Source organism: Nomascus leucogenys, chromosome 13, assembly GCF_006542625.1.
Source record: "Nomascus leucogenys isolate Asia chromosome 13, Asia_NLE_v1, whole genome shotgun sequence".
Classification (NCBI taxonomy): Eukaryota; Metazoa; Chordata; class Mammalia; order Primates; family Hylobatidae; genus Nomascus; species Nomascus leucogenys.
The window spans coordinates 90766830-90783964 of record NC_044393.1 but is presented as its reverse complement, the minus strand read 5'-3'; the positions used below and the strand labels follow the sequence as shown (position 1 = coordinate 90783964).

Here is a 17135-nt window from a genome sequence, read left to right as displayed (position 1 = left end):
GAGGCAGAGGCTTAAAAAAGATTCGATGTGCAAGAGATGTTAGGTGGGTGGGAGCCAGAAGAAGTGAGCAGAGTATTCAGATAGCAATGTAGGTCTGACAGCTATAAAAGGGGGGAAGAGGTAAAGGGGGGTATGGAATAATTGGGTAGAGAGAGTTCTAAAGTGCAGTAGAGGTCCAAGAAAACTTCGACCAAGCTGATGCAGAGTCCTTGGCCAAAATTGCCTGTTAGAGCAGTCCCATGTCTCAGCAAAACAGACCTGCCTTTGTACTCCACAGTGCTCCACCACTGGCTGGGAGAAGCCTGCAGGAGACGTGGCCTCAAGGTGGTGGATCTCCAAAGCTGGAGCCATCAGCCAATTGTGACTCCACAGCAGAGATCTGAGCGCACATTTTCAAGGCTGCCACAAAAGGGGTCTAGACACAAAGATCACCTGCACCAGGACCCTCAAGATAGGATGATCCCTTTATTGTACCTGAAGCACCTGTTTCAGTGACGCAGCAATTAAATACTTGTTTCTGTGTCTATATTACACACTAAGTAATGTTTTTGAGAACAGAACAGTGTTCAAGGAACAAGCGTCTCGTACAGTGCTTGGTCTCGTACGGTGCTTGGTCTCGTACAGTGCTTGGTGTACAATAAGTGTTAAATAAATGTGGCAGGAAGGAATGAACTGGAATCAAGGTTAGCCAGAATCAAAATGAAGTGAGCAATGTATTCATTCCTGGAATATTACAGCAACATCCAGAAGCTAGGAAGAACTCATCCCTTTCTCAAGGGGATCTGCTAGCTGGGCATAAGGGGAGAAGCCTGGAAAGCCAAGGACAATTCAGAAATCTTTCCTCTCTGGCTGTGAATACACTGTCTGGCCACAAATGGAAATTGAGGCCAGACAGAACATGGCCAAGAAACTCCACTCATCAACTCCTGAAAATATGTATTTCAGAGTTAACCTGGAAATCTTGCTCAGACCGTTGGCCCAGCTCCACCAAGTCACAATGACAATTTAATGATAGTGGGGCTAACAAAATTTACTCACTCTACAAGCTCAAATGTGCTGAAAACAAGTCAGTTCTTTATTTTATCTATCAACAATATGGTTTTTCTCCCGAACCCCCACCTGCTGGTTGTGGAGGTGTTTAATCCAATGGGATAATGCAAACTGTGCAGACCAAAGGAAATTTTATTCCCATCATTTTAGAAATTAACATATAAATCCCAGAACGACCCTAACGTTAATTTCTGGTTACATATGACTAAATGTCCAGTAATGTAATGGACATTCATGCTATGTCCAAATATACTCCTTTTTGTTATGTCAAAGTATGCTCCTTTTCACAAAATAACAACAACAATAGCAGTTTTATTGTGTGTTTACTCCATGTAGGACTCTAAGCACTTTCCATGTGTTAATTCACTCATTCCTTCCAACAGCTTTATCCCAACACACACACACACACACACACACACAAATTACTATTTCTATTTTATAAGTGAAGAAAGTTAAATAGAGACTGGTTAAGAAGTTTCCCCAAGGTCACCCAGTTCAAAAGGGCCAAAGCCAGATTTAAACACAGGTTGTCTAATTTCAGGCTGTCCACATTCTTAGCCACAACAGTACACTTCTGAGAGTCCCATTAGGGCTAGAAATCCACATTTCTGAATAATGCCATGTGTATTAACTGAATATGTTTACAAATTTGAGAATTCTTCAGGATATTAAGCAATATCTTTTCACTGACATGTCAAAATTGTAAATAACAGGAAGTAAATCAATGCCTGTATACTTCTATTTAAATAAAAGTGATTAAACTTACAAAATTTACTTACATTACATTTGATAAAACTGTAATTTTAAAACCAGGTAGGCATCTTGGTCAAAAATAAAAACAAAAATACTTGGTCTTTTGCCCAATCTACAAAATAATTACTTGAAAATGTACTTTAGCGGCCGGGCGCGGTGGCTCACGCTTGTAATCCCAGCACTTTGGGAGGCCGAGGCGGGCGGATCACGAGGTCAGGAGATCGAGACCATGGTGAAACCCGTCTCCACTAAAAAACAAAAATTAGCCGGCGTGTGGCGGCGCCTGTGTCCAGCTACTCGGAGAGGCTGAGGCAGGAGAATGGCGTGAACCCGGGAGGCGGAGCTTGCAGTGAGCCGAGATTGCGCCACTGCACTCCAGCCTGGGCGACAGAGCGAGACTCCGTCTCAAAAAAAAAAAAAAAAAAAAAAAAAAAAAAAAAAAAAAATGTACTTTAGCAAAATGATCATGAAAGGCAAGATTGAATTGGAATCTAGAATCTAAAGGTCTTGATTTTCTTTCCACTGTTTTCATCATTACACAACGGGTTTGTGGGAACTGGAATCATATGGAAATTGCTGTTGCTGCACAATCCAATATTAGCACAATAATAGCCTTCACTTACTGAGTACTGTACATAACACACTGTGCTAAAATGGCCAGTAGGGATCAGAAGAGGGGATCAGACAGGTAATTAAAGTAACTCACCGGAGGCCAAAAACCTTGGCCAGAATCAGAATTCAAACCCACGTCTATAGGACCGCAAAGCTTTTGCTCTTTCCTTCAAGTCTACTATGTAATTTTATGTTTATCACTGTTAGTATCTAATTTAAGCTGAAACTAGTAATCAGACTCATTATGTTGAGCTGATGATTATTAAAATACAGCACCGTGTGTTTATAGTGAGAGTGTTCTTACAACATTGTCATTTCCAAGACTACTATTCCTGCACCCTCCCCACCTCCACAACCACCATACAGAGAGAGGCCGTGAGAAGCATGGCTTTCACCTTGGAACAGGTCCCAGGGACCAGGGGCAAAGCAGTCAGTGTTTCTCTCCTAGTGATGTTATGGAACTGGTATCACAGGAGGGTCAGGAAGAGTCCTATAGTCTTGAGCCAGGCCAAAAGGCTCACAGTCTCCACCCCATGCCCTCTGTTACTCTAAGAGAAAATGGGTCCCTTGGATCCAGGCTTCAGATGACCAGACTCACACCGGAGCATCTCTACAAATGTCTGCTTCAGCTTGCTGTTCCCCAGAATGAGCATAAATGAGTGGCCAGCAGGATAAAACATTGTCATTACTTCACCAGTCATCTTAGCCATCTTGGTTTTTGGTAGGAAATTACCAAATGTCGCAATTAAAAAAGCAAGAAAGTAAAGTAAGAAGAGAAAGAAGAAGGAAAGGATGATTCTGATGGCCCTCTTGTGGGCCTCAGTGCTTGGATCTCTGGAGCTTGTACCATTTTGCAGCATCTGCCGTGTGTGCCTCCCCAGAGAGAAGATGAGCAAAAAGTAGGAGGCCAGGGACACAATTAAGGCAGGCAGGTACCACAGAGTCCCAAGAACATGGATCAGATAATACTCACTCCTCTTCTTTCTGAAGTGTTCAGTCACATTCCTGGTGGCCTCTATTCCCCTAAAGACAGAATAGAGCTTAAACTCATTGATCAGAGACGCGGTACTACCACAGGATAAGAGCAGTGCACCCAACAGCATCCATTCCATCACCCTAGAAACTCTCCACTTGAGCCAGAGGAATGTGGGGTGAGAGAAACTGGCGATTTTCAGGCAGTAGAGGACACCAAGACAAGTGGCAAGCCAAATGCTCAGATGGTTTGTAAATGTCCAGGAAACATCAACAATTTGCATTATTATCCCTGAATCATGTGCGTTGGGAGAGAATTCTATTAAAAAACTATCAGTCAAGATAATACACAGCAGAAAGATCCTCAAGAGTGCCAGGGTGGTGATGATGAAGTCAGACAAAGACATTCTCTTGGTCTTGAACCAGCTGCTACCATTGACCAACCCAATGAAACAATTGACCAGAATTCCCAGTGTGAACTGAGTGCCAGACAGAATCAGGAACACCCCCTCGGTGAGTCCCATCATGTCAGCAATTAGGCAGCCCTGATCTTTGTTCTTTCTCTTGATATATAGAATCTCCTCACTGATTCGATATTTTTCTCGTTGATCTACTCTTCTACCTGTTGCTTCACTGTACCTGTCTCTTGTCTCTGCCCAATTTAGTCTGTCGTAGAGCACAATTTAGGGAATCCTCTCTGGCTCTTTCAGATTAATCTGTCCTCTTCACAGATGATATGGATTGTCACATTCCATCTATGAACCTAAACTTTGCAGCGCTTTGCTAAAATGCAAATGAGTAGTGTCCAGTGTCACATAGAGAAGGAAGAGATCTAGGTCACAAAGATGATGGAGGACTTGGACTCAGTTTCAAAGGGTGTAGGGCTCTGAGTCACCCAAAACAAAATATGAGCGGCACCAAATGGAAGAGGCTCGGAATTACTCAGAAGAGTAAAAAGTCTCATTCCTCAGGAGGGAGGACTCAGAGATACAGAAAAGGAATTCCACCAGGAGCCACTATCCACCTGGAGTGAGGTTTAAGTGCATAAAATTGTAAAAGTTCAGTGCCATTGATCATGGATTAGAATTAAAAGGCATGCCCCTTGGAGCCTGGCTTACATGCAGAGAGATGGTGGTAAGCTACAAGCTAGCAAGAGAAGCCTCACCAGAAAGTGGCCAAGCTTACATCCCGATCTTGGACTTGCAGTGGAAGTCTCAGACCCACTCTGGATTGCTAGTCTTCTACAATACTGCCAAGGGAGGCATAAGAACAATACTTCTGTTCTTAACCTAAGAGCTCCTCTATTTAACAAGGGGCTATTAATTAAGGATCTTCATTCAGGACTATATGCAGAATTAAACAGTACGTAGCTTATATTAAAGTATGCTTATGTTGACTCTTTTTAAAGCTAATTGCTAAGGTTTGTGTACTTTTTATGTCCCACTCCCTTCCCTAAATTTAATGAGACATTAGTTTAAAACCTAAAGGATTGTGGGAATAAAGAAAAGATTTTACTTCTACTTGCCGTGAAAGGTCATGTAAGAGAAAGATAAGAGTAAAGAGTTGCTCATGTATATGGAGATAAAGTCAACAATGTATGAATAAGAAAGAATTAGGTTTAAGTACACAACACAAATAAGTGGCTTAGAGGAGAGGTATATTTTTGTCTCCCAAAGCAGTCCAGAGGCAAACTGTCCAGGCTGGTATGGTGGTTGCATGGTGATCGCAGATCCCAGCTTCTTCTATCTTCCATTCTGAAGATGGCCTCATGGTCCAAGATGGCAACTGGAAATCCAGCCATGAAATGTCCACATTTCAGACAAAAAAGAAAATGCTGTAGGACGAGAGTCTGGGGAAGCACACAGGATACACCTCTCAATAGTAACTCATATAAAAAGTTCCCTGAGAGCATCACCAAGTGACTTCTGCCTATAGCCCCTTGGCAACCCCTAAGTGAAAAGAACAGGAATGCAGTACATGTGCTGTGCGCCCTGTCACATCTGGGTTCTATAAATACAGAAGGGACAATAGATACTGGGTAGTGCATTAATCATGTTTATTTTCTGTATTTTATGCTTTGACACTTTTGGACCTTGCAGACCCAGAGAGGGCATGCCCTCCCAAGGTTAGCTAATTCCTAGAGTTAGCAAACAACCTGCCTGAGAAAACACCTTTGATAAGCAAACCAGCCAATCCTGAATCCATACTGCCCCTCCTGTCTATCTCCTTTGCTTAGGAGGTAGAAAATGATGAGCCCAGGACACTATGACCTTGCCTTCAATCACCCCAGGGCCAGGCACCTGATAACTAGGGACCATCTTGAGAGCCTGCAGCCTGCTGAAATTATTCAAACTACCCGATCCTAAACTTGCTCAGCATTCCACCAGTGCCTTACTCATTGCTTCCCTATGAAAAGCACAACAAAGGCTCTGGCTCATGTTTTCCCCTCTCCTTCTTCCTCCTGACTAACTCCAGTGCATCCCTGAGCTGCCTTGCATGGCATAGCATGCCACCTCCTATTGGGAACTGTGAAATAAAAGACTCTTTTTTCAAAGCAGTTGTCTGTGTGACATGATTAAAGCAGTTGTCTCCTACCATACATGATTAAGGCAAAGTCCCAGGTGCATCATAAAACAGGTAGGCAACTGGAAATCTTTTCTATGATATGGTTTTCTATAACAGAAAGCTAGAATCTACAACAGAAAGCTAGAATGCTTTAAAGTTATCTCGCAGCCAGGCATGGTAGCTCATGCTTATCATCCCAGCGACCCAGGAGGCCAAGGTGAGAGCATCACTTGCACCCATGAGTTTGAGGCTGCAGTGAGCTATGATCGCACCACTGCACTCCAGCCTGGGCGACAGAGCGAGACTCCAACATACATACATATGTTATAAATAAAGGATAAATAAATTAAATTAAAAAATAAAAAACAAAGAAAATAAGTTACCTCATAAACCAGTTTATAATGTGTTTGGCAGAAGAAAAAGAATAATCACTCCTGTCTCAACTTCTCCTCCAAACTCCAGACTAATATAATTAATACTCTGCCAAGGAGCAGTTAGAAAGTCTACAGATAAACCATATTCAAAACTAAGCTCATTATCTTTCCCCCTCTCAACTCTGCTCCCACATCCATGTTCCATAAACTCAGAAATGAAGTGCTACTATCCACACGTCTCCATGCAGGAACCTCAGAACCACCTCTGAATTGCATTTCCTCTTAGCAATAGTGGTTGTGTCCCCACTACATCTTGGGCAGAAGCTGTAAGTGATTCTCTGCAGTATCTCTAACACAGAGCCTAGCACAGGGTCTGGCACAAAATTGGTACACAATTACTATTTGTCAAATCAGTTTGAATCCCAAACGCCCCTCACCTCTCCTCCCCACTCTTGCTAACCTTTCTAGGCTTATTACAGAGCTTCCTAACTGCCTCTAGGCTTTCTCCTTCTAGCCCTTCACTCTGTCTTTGTTGTTCTTCTAAAGCACAATTCTGATAAGATGTCCTTGTTTTCAAACCTTCTATTGCTCCCCATTGCCAAAGTTCTCTGAAAGCTTTCAAGGCCCTTTACTATCTAGTCCCAACCCACTTTCCATGCCTCACCTTTGTTTCATAAACTTTTGTTTCTGGATCTTTGCTCATGCTGTTTCCTCTGCTGAGAGCTAACCTATCTATTCTCTTCTTAGCTATTCCTCACACCTATCACTCTTAGCTACGAAAGTTTCTGCTTATCCTCCCTAACCCCCCATAAGCTTAATTGTGAATTCCTTCAGTGCAGGAATCCTGTTATATTCATCCCTACATTCAGGTCCTATATGGGTGCATGACATATAGCAGCAGATGCCCAATGGAACGTTATGTTTAAGAGAAGCAGAGCATAAAGGTTTGGAAAATGTGCAGCCTGACCATGTGGTAGAAAAGAAAAACCAACTTTCTGAGGAGGAATTCAAGCTGGTTGAAGAAATTTGCATAAGTAACAAGGAGCCAAATATTAATGGTCAAGACAATGGGGAAATGTCTCTAGGGCATGTCAGAGACCTTCACGGCAGCCCCTCCTATCACAGGCCCAGGGCCCATCTGCTCTATGCAGCCTGGGGACTTCGTTCCACACATCCCAGGGGATCCAGCACCAGCCATGGCTAAAAGGAGCCCTCAAGGAGAACCTCTGCTACAGCAGTGTGGAAGGAAAATGTGGAGTTGTAGCCCCCGAATAGAGTCCCCACTGGGGCATTGCCTAGTGGAGCTGTGAGAAGAGGGCACCCATCCTCCAGACCCCAGAAAGGTAGATCCACTGACAGCTTGCACCATGTGCCTGGAAGTGCTGCAGGCATTCAACACCAGCCCGTGAAAGCGGACGCAGGGCCTGTACCTTGCTGAGCCACAGGAATGCAGGGGCAGCTGCCCAGGACCAAGACTGTGGGAGCCCACCTCTTGCATCAGCATGCCCTGGGGTGGCCTATATGTGAGACATGGAATCAAAGGAGATGATTTCAGAGTTTTAAGATTTAATGACTGCTCTGCCGGGTTTCAGACTTGCATGAGGCCTGTAGCCCCTTTATTTTGGTCAATTTCTCCCATTTGGACTGGAAACATTTGCCCAATGCCTGTACCCTCATTGTATCTTAGAAGTAACTAATTTTATTTTACAGGCTCATAGGTGGAAGGGACTTGGCTTGTCTCAGATGAGACTTTGGACTTGGTCTTTTGAGTTAATGCTGGAATGAGTTAAGACTTTGGGGGACTGTTGAGAAGGCATGATTGGTTTTGAAATGTGAAAAGGACATGAGATTTGGGAGGGGCTGGGGCAAGATGATATGGTTTGGTTATGTCCCCACCCAAATCTCATCTTGAACTGTAATCCCTACGTGTCAAGGTAGGGACCTGGTAAGTGACTGGATCATGGAGGTGGTTTCCCCCATGCTGTTGTCCTGATAGTGAGAGAATTCTCCCCAGATCTGATGGTTTTAAAAGTAGCAGTTTCCCCTGTGCCCTCTCTCTCCTGCCACCTTGTGAAGAAGGTGCCTGCTTCCCCTTCACCTTTCGCCATGACCATAAATTTCCTGATGCCTCCCCAGCCACGTGGAACTGTGAGTTAATTAAACCTCTCTTGTTTATAAATTACCCAGTCTCAGGTAGTATCTTCATAGCAGTGTGAAAACAGACAAATACAGTTGGTTGTGGGAATTTGTGGATATGGAGGGCCAGTGGAGAATGAATGCAAGTGGAGGCAGGCATTGGGCAGAAAGCAAAATGCAAACTTCACATACCTGAGTTCAAACTCCAGGTGTGCATCTTGGAAGATGCATGACTTTGACAAGTTATTTATCCTCTCTCAGTTTTGGGTTTCCTCACCTGTAAAATGGGATTATTGTACCTTCTTCTTAGGATAATGGCTAAATGAGACAATGATAAAAAGTACTTAACTTAGTGCTCAGCACATAGTAATCAGAAGAGAAATGACAGTCATTAATATGATTATTGTTACATCTTTAAGAGATTTCCCTGTAATTCATTAACCTTGGACTTGCCTCTCATTTTCCACAAAGATTTTCTTGCTGTCACTCCCACAAATCTTCACAGAATATTATGCAAACTCTAACAGAAAAATAGCAAAGTGATCCTGCCCTCATTTTCTTTTCAAGTCCCACCTAACTGAATGACAAACATTTATCAATCTCCACGTCACTGTGCGAGGCTGAGTTAGATTGGGGAAAAAGGGTGGCTTTAGTAAAAGAAAACCCTGCCTTCAAGAATTGCCATGATCTCATTTGGGAACAAAGTGAAAACAGCACTAATTTCTCCTAATTTGGCTGCAAAAGTTAGGCTGTAATCCACATTGCAATAACAAGTAATTCCTAAAGAAATGTATACTCTATTGCCAAAACTGCCACAGAAATATATCTTTGGTGTTTTTGGATTATCTTTGAATTAAATGTCCAGTGTGTTTTAAGAAATGATTGATTCTTTGAGAACTGTAAAGGCAGCAAAAAGTAGATCTCATATAGGTTGGGTTTTTTTTGTTTTTTTGTTTTGTTTTTGAAATGGAGTCTGGCTCTGCCACCCAAGCTGGAGTGCAGTGGCATGATCTCAGCTCACTGCAAGCTCCGCCTCCAGAGTTCACGCCATTCTCCCACCTCAGCCTCCTGAGTAGCTGGGACTACAGGCGCCCACCACCACACCCAGCTAATTTTTTGTATTTTCAGTAGAGATGGGGTTTCACCGTGTTAGCCAGGATGGTCTCGATCTCCCAACCTCGTCATCCACCCACCTCGGCCTCCCAAAGTGCTGGGATTAGAGGCATGAGCCACCGCGCCTGGCTAGGTTGGTGTTTAAAGTAAATCATTTTGGGCTGTGTACACGTATTAACAGATGAATGAATTATAAAAGCATGAGATGCTAAAATACAGATGGTGGGGGGAAAATATATAAATGATTTTCTTGTTCATATCCAGTGAAGTGGTACTCACTAAAAGTGAATGAGTAAAGTAAGTCTGGCTCAGAAATAATGGAAAGATTTTTTTCCCCAAATAAAAAGTTTTATTTTTTTCTTATTATAAAAGTAAAATATGTTCAATGCTAAAATATATATATATATATAAAACTGCAAAGAAACAAGGAAAATCACGTATAATCACCCTCTCTAGAGATAACAACATCCTCATGTTTCTCCCTGCAGACATTAAGCCTATCTTCATTACAACTTCTTTTTCAAAAATGGGATACCCTAGACATACTGTTTGAAACTTTTTCTCCCATTCTTCTAGGTATACTATTCATCTTACCATTTAACAGGAAACCTCCAAATCGAGGTCACAGTGCAGTTTTCTGAGGTTTATTCCCTGACACTATGACATCAAAAAGGGAAATGCAAGACCCAAAACTTGGTTTAGAAGATCCCTAGTCTTTTAGTGCTATTTACTGCTATCATATTTCCAAATGCGCTCTTCCTAGACCAGCTAGGGAGCAGAAAGAAAGTTTCTCAGCAGATAGGGCTTCCCAGGGGTGGGCAAAGTTTCCCTAGCAAGTCTGACTGACTTGAGGCGAGAATCATTCTGCTGGAATCATACGCATGCTGAGGACTGCATGCTATACACCTAAGTCTGATAAAGGACCACTGCTTCGGCTCCACAGCCTTTCAGAGGCATCGAGAGAAGAGGCAACCTCCAGGGGAGAGTTTAAAGCAGAGCCCCTGGGCTCACAGTGATCCAGCACAGCATCCTCTTCCACCCCTGCATTCTGGACTGAGAAACTGCTCCAGGTTGGTAATTAAGCTGTTTTGTTCACCATGTCATTTTCCCAAAGCAGAGATTTATCACCCTGCTTAAACAGGACAGTTAATCTGCATAATTTCTCACAACATTTAAGGAGTATAAAAGCTGCTGCGCTGATGGAAGAAATAGAGTTGCTCAAAAGATAAATTTTATACACTTCCCAATTTTGCTTAAGGAAGGTGGCATAAAGGAATAAAGACTACATCACCAGGCAGTTTTAATGTGTGAACTTAAGAGAGCAGAGTTAATATGCTGATTAACTGTCCCAGCTGCAGGAGAAAGAAAGATGGCTGGCAGGAGAAAACAGCAATGAATTTTCTACTGTTCTGAGCAAGGAGAGGATAAAGCTAAAAAATTCCATCTTTCCTCAACCAAAATGCATTGTAAGTATAAAAAAGCTACTCGTGTGCAGAAAATACCTTAAAACAAAAAAGTCACGGACCTATAACATAGCTTGTGAATTCTGAACCTAATAAAGTCCAATATGACCTAAGCTGCAGTTAGCACTGTACTCGTACTCTCAGGCAGAGAGGACAGAACATGTAGGCTGGGGAGCAAATATATAGGCTGGGTCAGAGGCCAAACTGGAGACAGAGTGGCCTAGACAGTATGAGAGACTTCTACCATTTGAACAGAACAACCTGCACAGTGGCAGCCAACCTCTGGGATACAGCAGCAAACTGGCAAGCAGATCTTGAGAGGGCTGACGCAAACTTTAAAGAGCAAAAGATGCACTGAAAAACTGAGTTACTGTTTCATCTTTATTGGTAAATTATTAGTATTCTAAAATTTCCTGAATCTTGTAATAAAAAGTAAGATTACATGATGTACATAATGATCCATGTGGAAAAATAAAAGGAAAATGTAGGACCTAAGGCTCTAAGGGAGGCACTGACAGAGGTGGTTAAGAGGATCCTCTTCTACCTTCCCCAAGAGTTCTGAAGAAGACTCTAAAAGGATAGATAAGAGGGGCAAAGAAAGATAGAATAGAACCGCAGCTCTTGTGGCATCACCTGGAGATGAACGATTTCATTTCTGTTATATTTTAGGTCCTTATTGCTAGTAAACTACGTTTCATCAATGCTACTAGTGAAACTGTCCAAAAACAAAAGATACGAAGAAGGTAGGTTAGTCTTAAAGATGTTTAGGTTAGACACGAACCACTGCTCAGCAACCCCCTTCAATTTGAGCTGAAGCTTAGAATCCCATTGGGATGATTCATCTATCAATGCCCCATCCACAGGTGTGGAGGGGCAGGCCACCCCTTCACCTGGTGCCCAACGTGGGTGCTTTTCTCTAGGGTGAAGGTACGCTCGAGCGTGGTCATTGAGGACAAGTCAACGAGAGATTCCCAAGTACGTCTACAGTCAGCCTTGCGGTAAGCTTGTGCGCTCGGAAAAAGCCACAATGGGGCAAATTAAAAGTAAATACGCCTCTCATCTCAACTCTATTAAAATTCTTTTAAAAAAAGGGGGAGTTAGAGTTTCTACAAAAAAAATCTAATCACATTATTTCAAACAATAGAAAATTTTGCCCATGGTTTCTAGAACAGGGAACTTTAGATCTAAAAGATTGGGAAAAAATTGGCAAAGAATTAAAACAAGCAAGTAGGGAGGGTAAAATCTTCCCACTTACAGTATGGAAGGATTGGGTCATTATTAGCTTTAGAACCATTTCAAACAGAAGAATATAGCGTTTCAGTTTCTGATGCCCCTGAAAGCTATGTAATAGATTGTAAAGAAGAGGCAGGGATAAAATCTCGGAAAGGAAAGGAAAGTTTACATTGTGAATATGTAGCAGAGCCGGTAAAGGCTCAGTCAACACAAAATGTTGACTATAATCAATTACAGGAGGTGATATATACTGAAATGTTAAAATTAGAAGAAAAAGGTCCAGAATTAGCGGGGCCATCAGAGTCTAAACCACGAGGGCCAACTCCTCTTCCAGCAGTTCAGGTGCCTGTAACATTGCAACCTCAAATGCAAGTTAGACAAGTACAAACCCCAAGAGAATATCAAATAGAGAAAGACAGAGTCTCTATCACGGTAATACCAATCCAAATACAGTATCCACAATATCAGCCGGTAGAAAATAAGACCCAACTGCCACTAGCCTATCAATACTGGCCGCCAGCCGAACTTAAGTATCGGCCGCCCCCAGAAAATCAGTATGGACAACCGAGAATGTTCCCAGCACCACAGGGCAGGGCGCCATACCCTCAGCCGCCCACTATGAGACTTAATCCTACAGCACCACCTAGTGGGCAGGGTGGCGCATTACATAAAATTATTGATGAGGCAAGAAAACAAGGAGATATTGAGGCGTGGCAATTCCCAGTAATATTAGAACCGATACCACCTGGAGAAGGGGCCCAAGAGGGAGAGCCTCCCCTAGCTGAGGCCAGATATGAGTCTTTTTCTATAAAAATGCTAAAAGATATGAAAGAGGGAGTAAAACAGTATGGACCCAACTCCCCTTATATGAGGACATTATTAGATTCCATTGCTCATGGACATAGACTCATTCCTTATGATTGGGAGTTCTGGCCAAATCGTCTCTCTCACCCTCTCAATTTTTACAATTTAAGACTTGGTGGATTGATGGGGCACAACAACAGGTCGGTCCAAAGAAATAGGGCTGCCAAAATCCTCCAGTTAACATAGATGCAGATCAACTATTAGGAACAGGTCAAAATTGAAGCACTACTAGTCAACAAGCGTTAATGCAAAATGAGGCCATTGAGCAAGTTAGAGCTATCTGCCTTAGGGCCAAGGAAAAAATCCAAGACCCAGGAACTGCCTGCCCCTCATTCAATACAATAAGACACGCAAGGCTCTAAAGAGCCCTACCCTGATTTTGTGGCAAGGCTCCAAGATGTTGCTCAAAAGTCAATTACCGATGAGAATGCCCGTAAGGTCAGGGTGGAGTTGATGACATACAAAAACGCCAATCCTGAGTGTCAATCAGCCATTAAGCCATTAAAAACAAGGTTCCCACGGGATCAGATGTAATCTCAGAGTATGTAAAAGCCTGTGATTGAGGAGGAGCTATGCATAAAGCTATGCTCGTGGCTCAAGCAATAACGGGAGTTGCTTTAGGAAAACAAGTTAGAACATTTGGGGGAAATGTTATAATTGTGGTCAAATTGGTCATCTAAAAAAGAATTGCCCAGTCTCAAATAAACAAAATATAACTATTCAAGCTACTACTACAACAGATACAGAGCCACCTGACTTATGTCCAAGATGTAAAAAAGGAAAACATTGGGCTAGTCAATGTCGTTCTAAATTTGATAGAAATGGGTAACCATTGTCGGAAAATGAGAAAAGGTGGCAGCCTCAGGCCCCGCAACAAACTGAGGCATTCCCAGTTCAGCCCTTTGTTCCTCAGGGATTTCGGGGACAACTACTCCCACTGTCCCAAGTGCCTCAGGGAATGAGCCAGTTACCCCAATACAACAATTGTCCCCCACCACAAGCGGCAGCGCAGCAGTAGATTTATGTACTATACAAGCAGTCTCTCTCCTTCCAGGGGAGCCCCCACAAAAAATCCCCACAGGGGTATATGGCTCACTGCCTGAGGGGACTGTAGGACTAATCTTAGGAAGATCAAGTCTAAATCTAAAGGGAGTTCAAATTCATACTGGTATGGTTGATTCAGACTATAAAGGTGAAATTCAACTGGTTATTAGCTCTTCAATTCCTTGGAGTGCCAGTCCAGGAGACAGGATTGCTCAGTTATTACTCCTGCCTTATATTAAGGTTGGAAACAGTGAGATAAAAAGAACAGGAGGGTTTGGAAGCACTGATCCGACAGGAAAGGCTGCATATTGGGCAAGTCAGGTCTCAGAGAGCAGACCTGTGTGTAAGGCCATTATTCAAGGAAAACAGTTTGAAGAGTTAGGAGATACTGGAGCAGATGTCTCTATCATTGCTTTAAATCAGTGGCCAAAAAATTGACCTAAACAAAAGGCTGTTACAGGACTTGGTGGCGTAGGAACAGCCTCAGAAGTGCATCAAAGTACTATGATTTTACATTGTTTAGGGCCAGACAATCAAGAAAGTACTGTTCAGCCAATGATTACTTCAATTCCTGTTAATCTGTGGGGTCGAGATTTATTATAACAATGGGGTGCGGAAATCACTATGCCCACTCCATTACACAGCCCCACGAGTCAAAAAATCATGACTAAGATGGGATATATACCAGGAAAGGGACTAGGAAAAAATGAAAATGGCATTAAAGTCCCAATTGAGACTGAAAGAAATCAAGAAAGAAAAGGAATAGGGTATCCTTTTTAGGATACCACTGTAGAGCCTCCTAAACCCATTCCATTAACTTGGAAAACAGAAAAACCCGTATAGATAAATCAGTGGCTGCTACCAAAACAAACACTGGAGGTTTTACATGTATTAGCAAATGAACAATTAGAAAAGGGACATACTGAGCCTTCATTCTCGCCTTGGAATTCTCCTGTGTTTGTAATTCAGAAAAAATCCGGCAGATGGTGTATGTTAACGGACTTAAGGGCTGTAAATGCCATAATTCAATCCATGCGACCTATCCAAACCAGGTTGCCCTCTCCAGCCATGATCCCAAAAGACTGGCCTTTAATTATAATTGATCTGAAGGACTGCTTTTTTACCATTCCTCTGGTGGAGCAGGATTGTGAAAAATTTGCCTTTACTATACCAGCCATAAATAATAACCAGCCACCAGATTTCAGTGGAAAGTGTTACCTCAGGGAATGCTTAATGGTCCAACTATTTGTCAGACTTTCGTAGGTCGAGCTCTTCAACCAGTTAGAGACAAGTTTTCAGATTGTTATATCATTCATTATGCTGATGATATTTTATGTGCTGCAGAAATGAGACAAATTAACTGACTGTTACACATTTCTGTAAGCAGAGGTTGCCAACGCAGGACTGGCAATGGCATCTGATAAGATTCAAACCTCTACTCCTTTTCATTATTTAGGGATGCAGATAGAAAATAGAAAAATTAAGCCACAAAAAATAGAAATAAAAAAAGACACATTAAAAACATTAAATGATTTTCAAAAATTGCTAGGAGATATTAATTGCATTCAGCCAACTTTAGGCATTCCTACTTATGCCATGTCAAATTTGTTCTCTATCTTAAGGGAGACCCAGACTTAAACAGTAAAAGAATATTAACCCCAGAGGCAACAAAAGAAATTAAATTAGTGGAAGAAAAAATCCAGTCAGCACAAATAAATAGAATAGATCCCTTAGACCCAGGTTGGGCACCAGATGAAGGGGTGGCCTGCCCCTCCACACCTGTGGGTGTTTCTCATCAGGTGGAACGAGAGACTTGAGAAAAGAAAGAGACACAGACACAAAGTATAGAGAAAGAAAAGTGGGCCCAGGGGACCGGCGCTCAGCATATGGAGGACCCGCGCCAGCACCAGTCTCTGAGTTCCCTCAGTATTTATTGATCATTATCTCTACCATCTCGGAGAGGGGGATGTGGCAGGACAATAGGGTATAGTGGAGAGAGGGTCAGCAGGAAAACATGTGAACAACTGTCTCTGCATCATAAACAAGGTAAAGAAAAAGGTGCTGTGCTTTCGATGTGCACATACATAAACATCTCAATGCCTTAAAGAGCAGTATTGCTGCCAGCATGTCTCACCTCCAGCCCTAAGGCGGTTTTCTCCTATCTCAGTAGATGGAATATACAATCAGGTTTTACACTGAGATGTTCCATTGCCCAGGGACGAGCAGGAGACAGATGCCTTCCTCTTATCTCAACTGCAAAGAGGCCTTCCTCTTTTACTAATCCTCCTCAGCACAGACCCTTTATGGGTGGCGAGCTGGGGGACGGTCAGGTCTTTTCCTTCCCACGAGGCCATATTTCAGACTATCACATGGGGAAAAACCTCGGACAATACTTGGCTTTCCTAGGCAGAGGTCCCTGCGGCCTTCCACAGTGTTTTGTGTCTCTAGGTACTTGAGATTAGGGAGTGGTGATTACTTTTAACAAGCATGCTGCCTTCAAGCATTTGTTTAACAAAGCACATCCTGCATAGCCCTAAATCCATTAAACCTTGAGTCAACACAGCATATGTTTCTGCAAGCACAGGGCTGGGGGTAGGGTTACAGATTAACAGCATCTCAAGGCAAAAGAATTTTTCTTAGTACAGAACAAAACGGAGTCTCTTATGTCTACTTCTTTCTACATAGACACAGTAACAGTCAGATCTCTCTCTTTTCCCCACAGATAAGAGGGGCAGAGAAAGAATAGAACCAGAGCTCCTGTGGCATCACCTGGAGATGAACAATTTCATCTCTAATTATATTTCAGGTCCTTATTGCTGGTAAACTATGTTTCATCAATTCTACTAGTGAAACTGTCTGAAAACAAAAGATATGAAGAAGGTAGGTTAGTCTTAAAGATGTTTAGGTTAGACACTAACCACTGCTCAGCAACTCCCTTCAATTTGAGCTGAAGCTT

General features: G+C 42.6%; 1 protein-coding gene across 1 annotated transcript; it reads right to left on the bottom strand.

Moving 5' to 3' along the window:
• Positions 1-2881: 2881 nt before the first annotated feature.
• Positions 2882-3970, bottom strand: TAS2R3 (taste 2 receptor member 3). Its single transcript, XM_003270828.3, has one exon. It carries the CDS (start codon positions 3912-3914, stop codon positions 2964-2966), a length of 951 nt encoding a protein of 316 aa, XP_003270876.1. The 5' UTR covers positions 3915-3970; the 3' UTR covers positions 2882-2963.
• Between the last annotated feature and the right edge of the window lie 13165 nt (positions 3971-17135).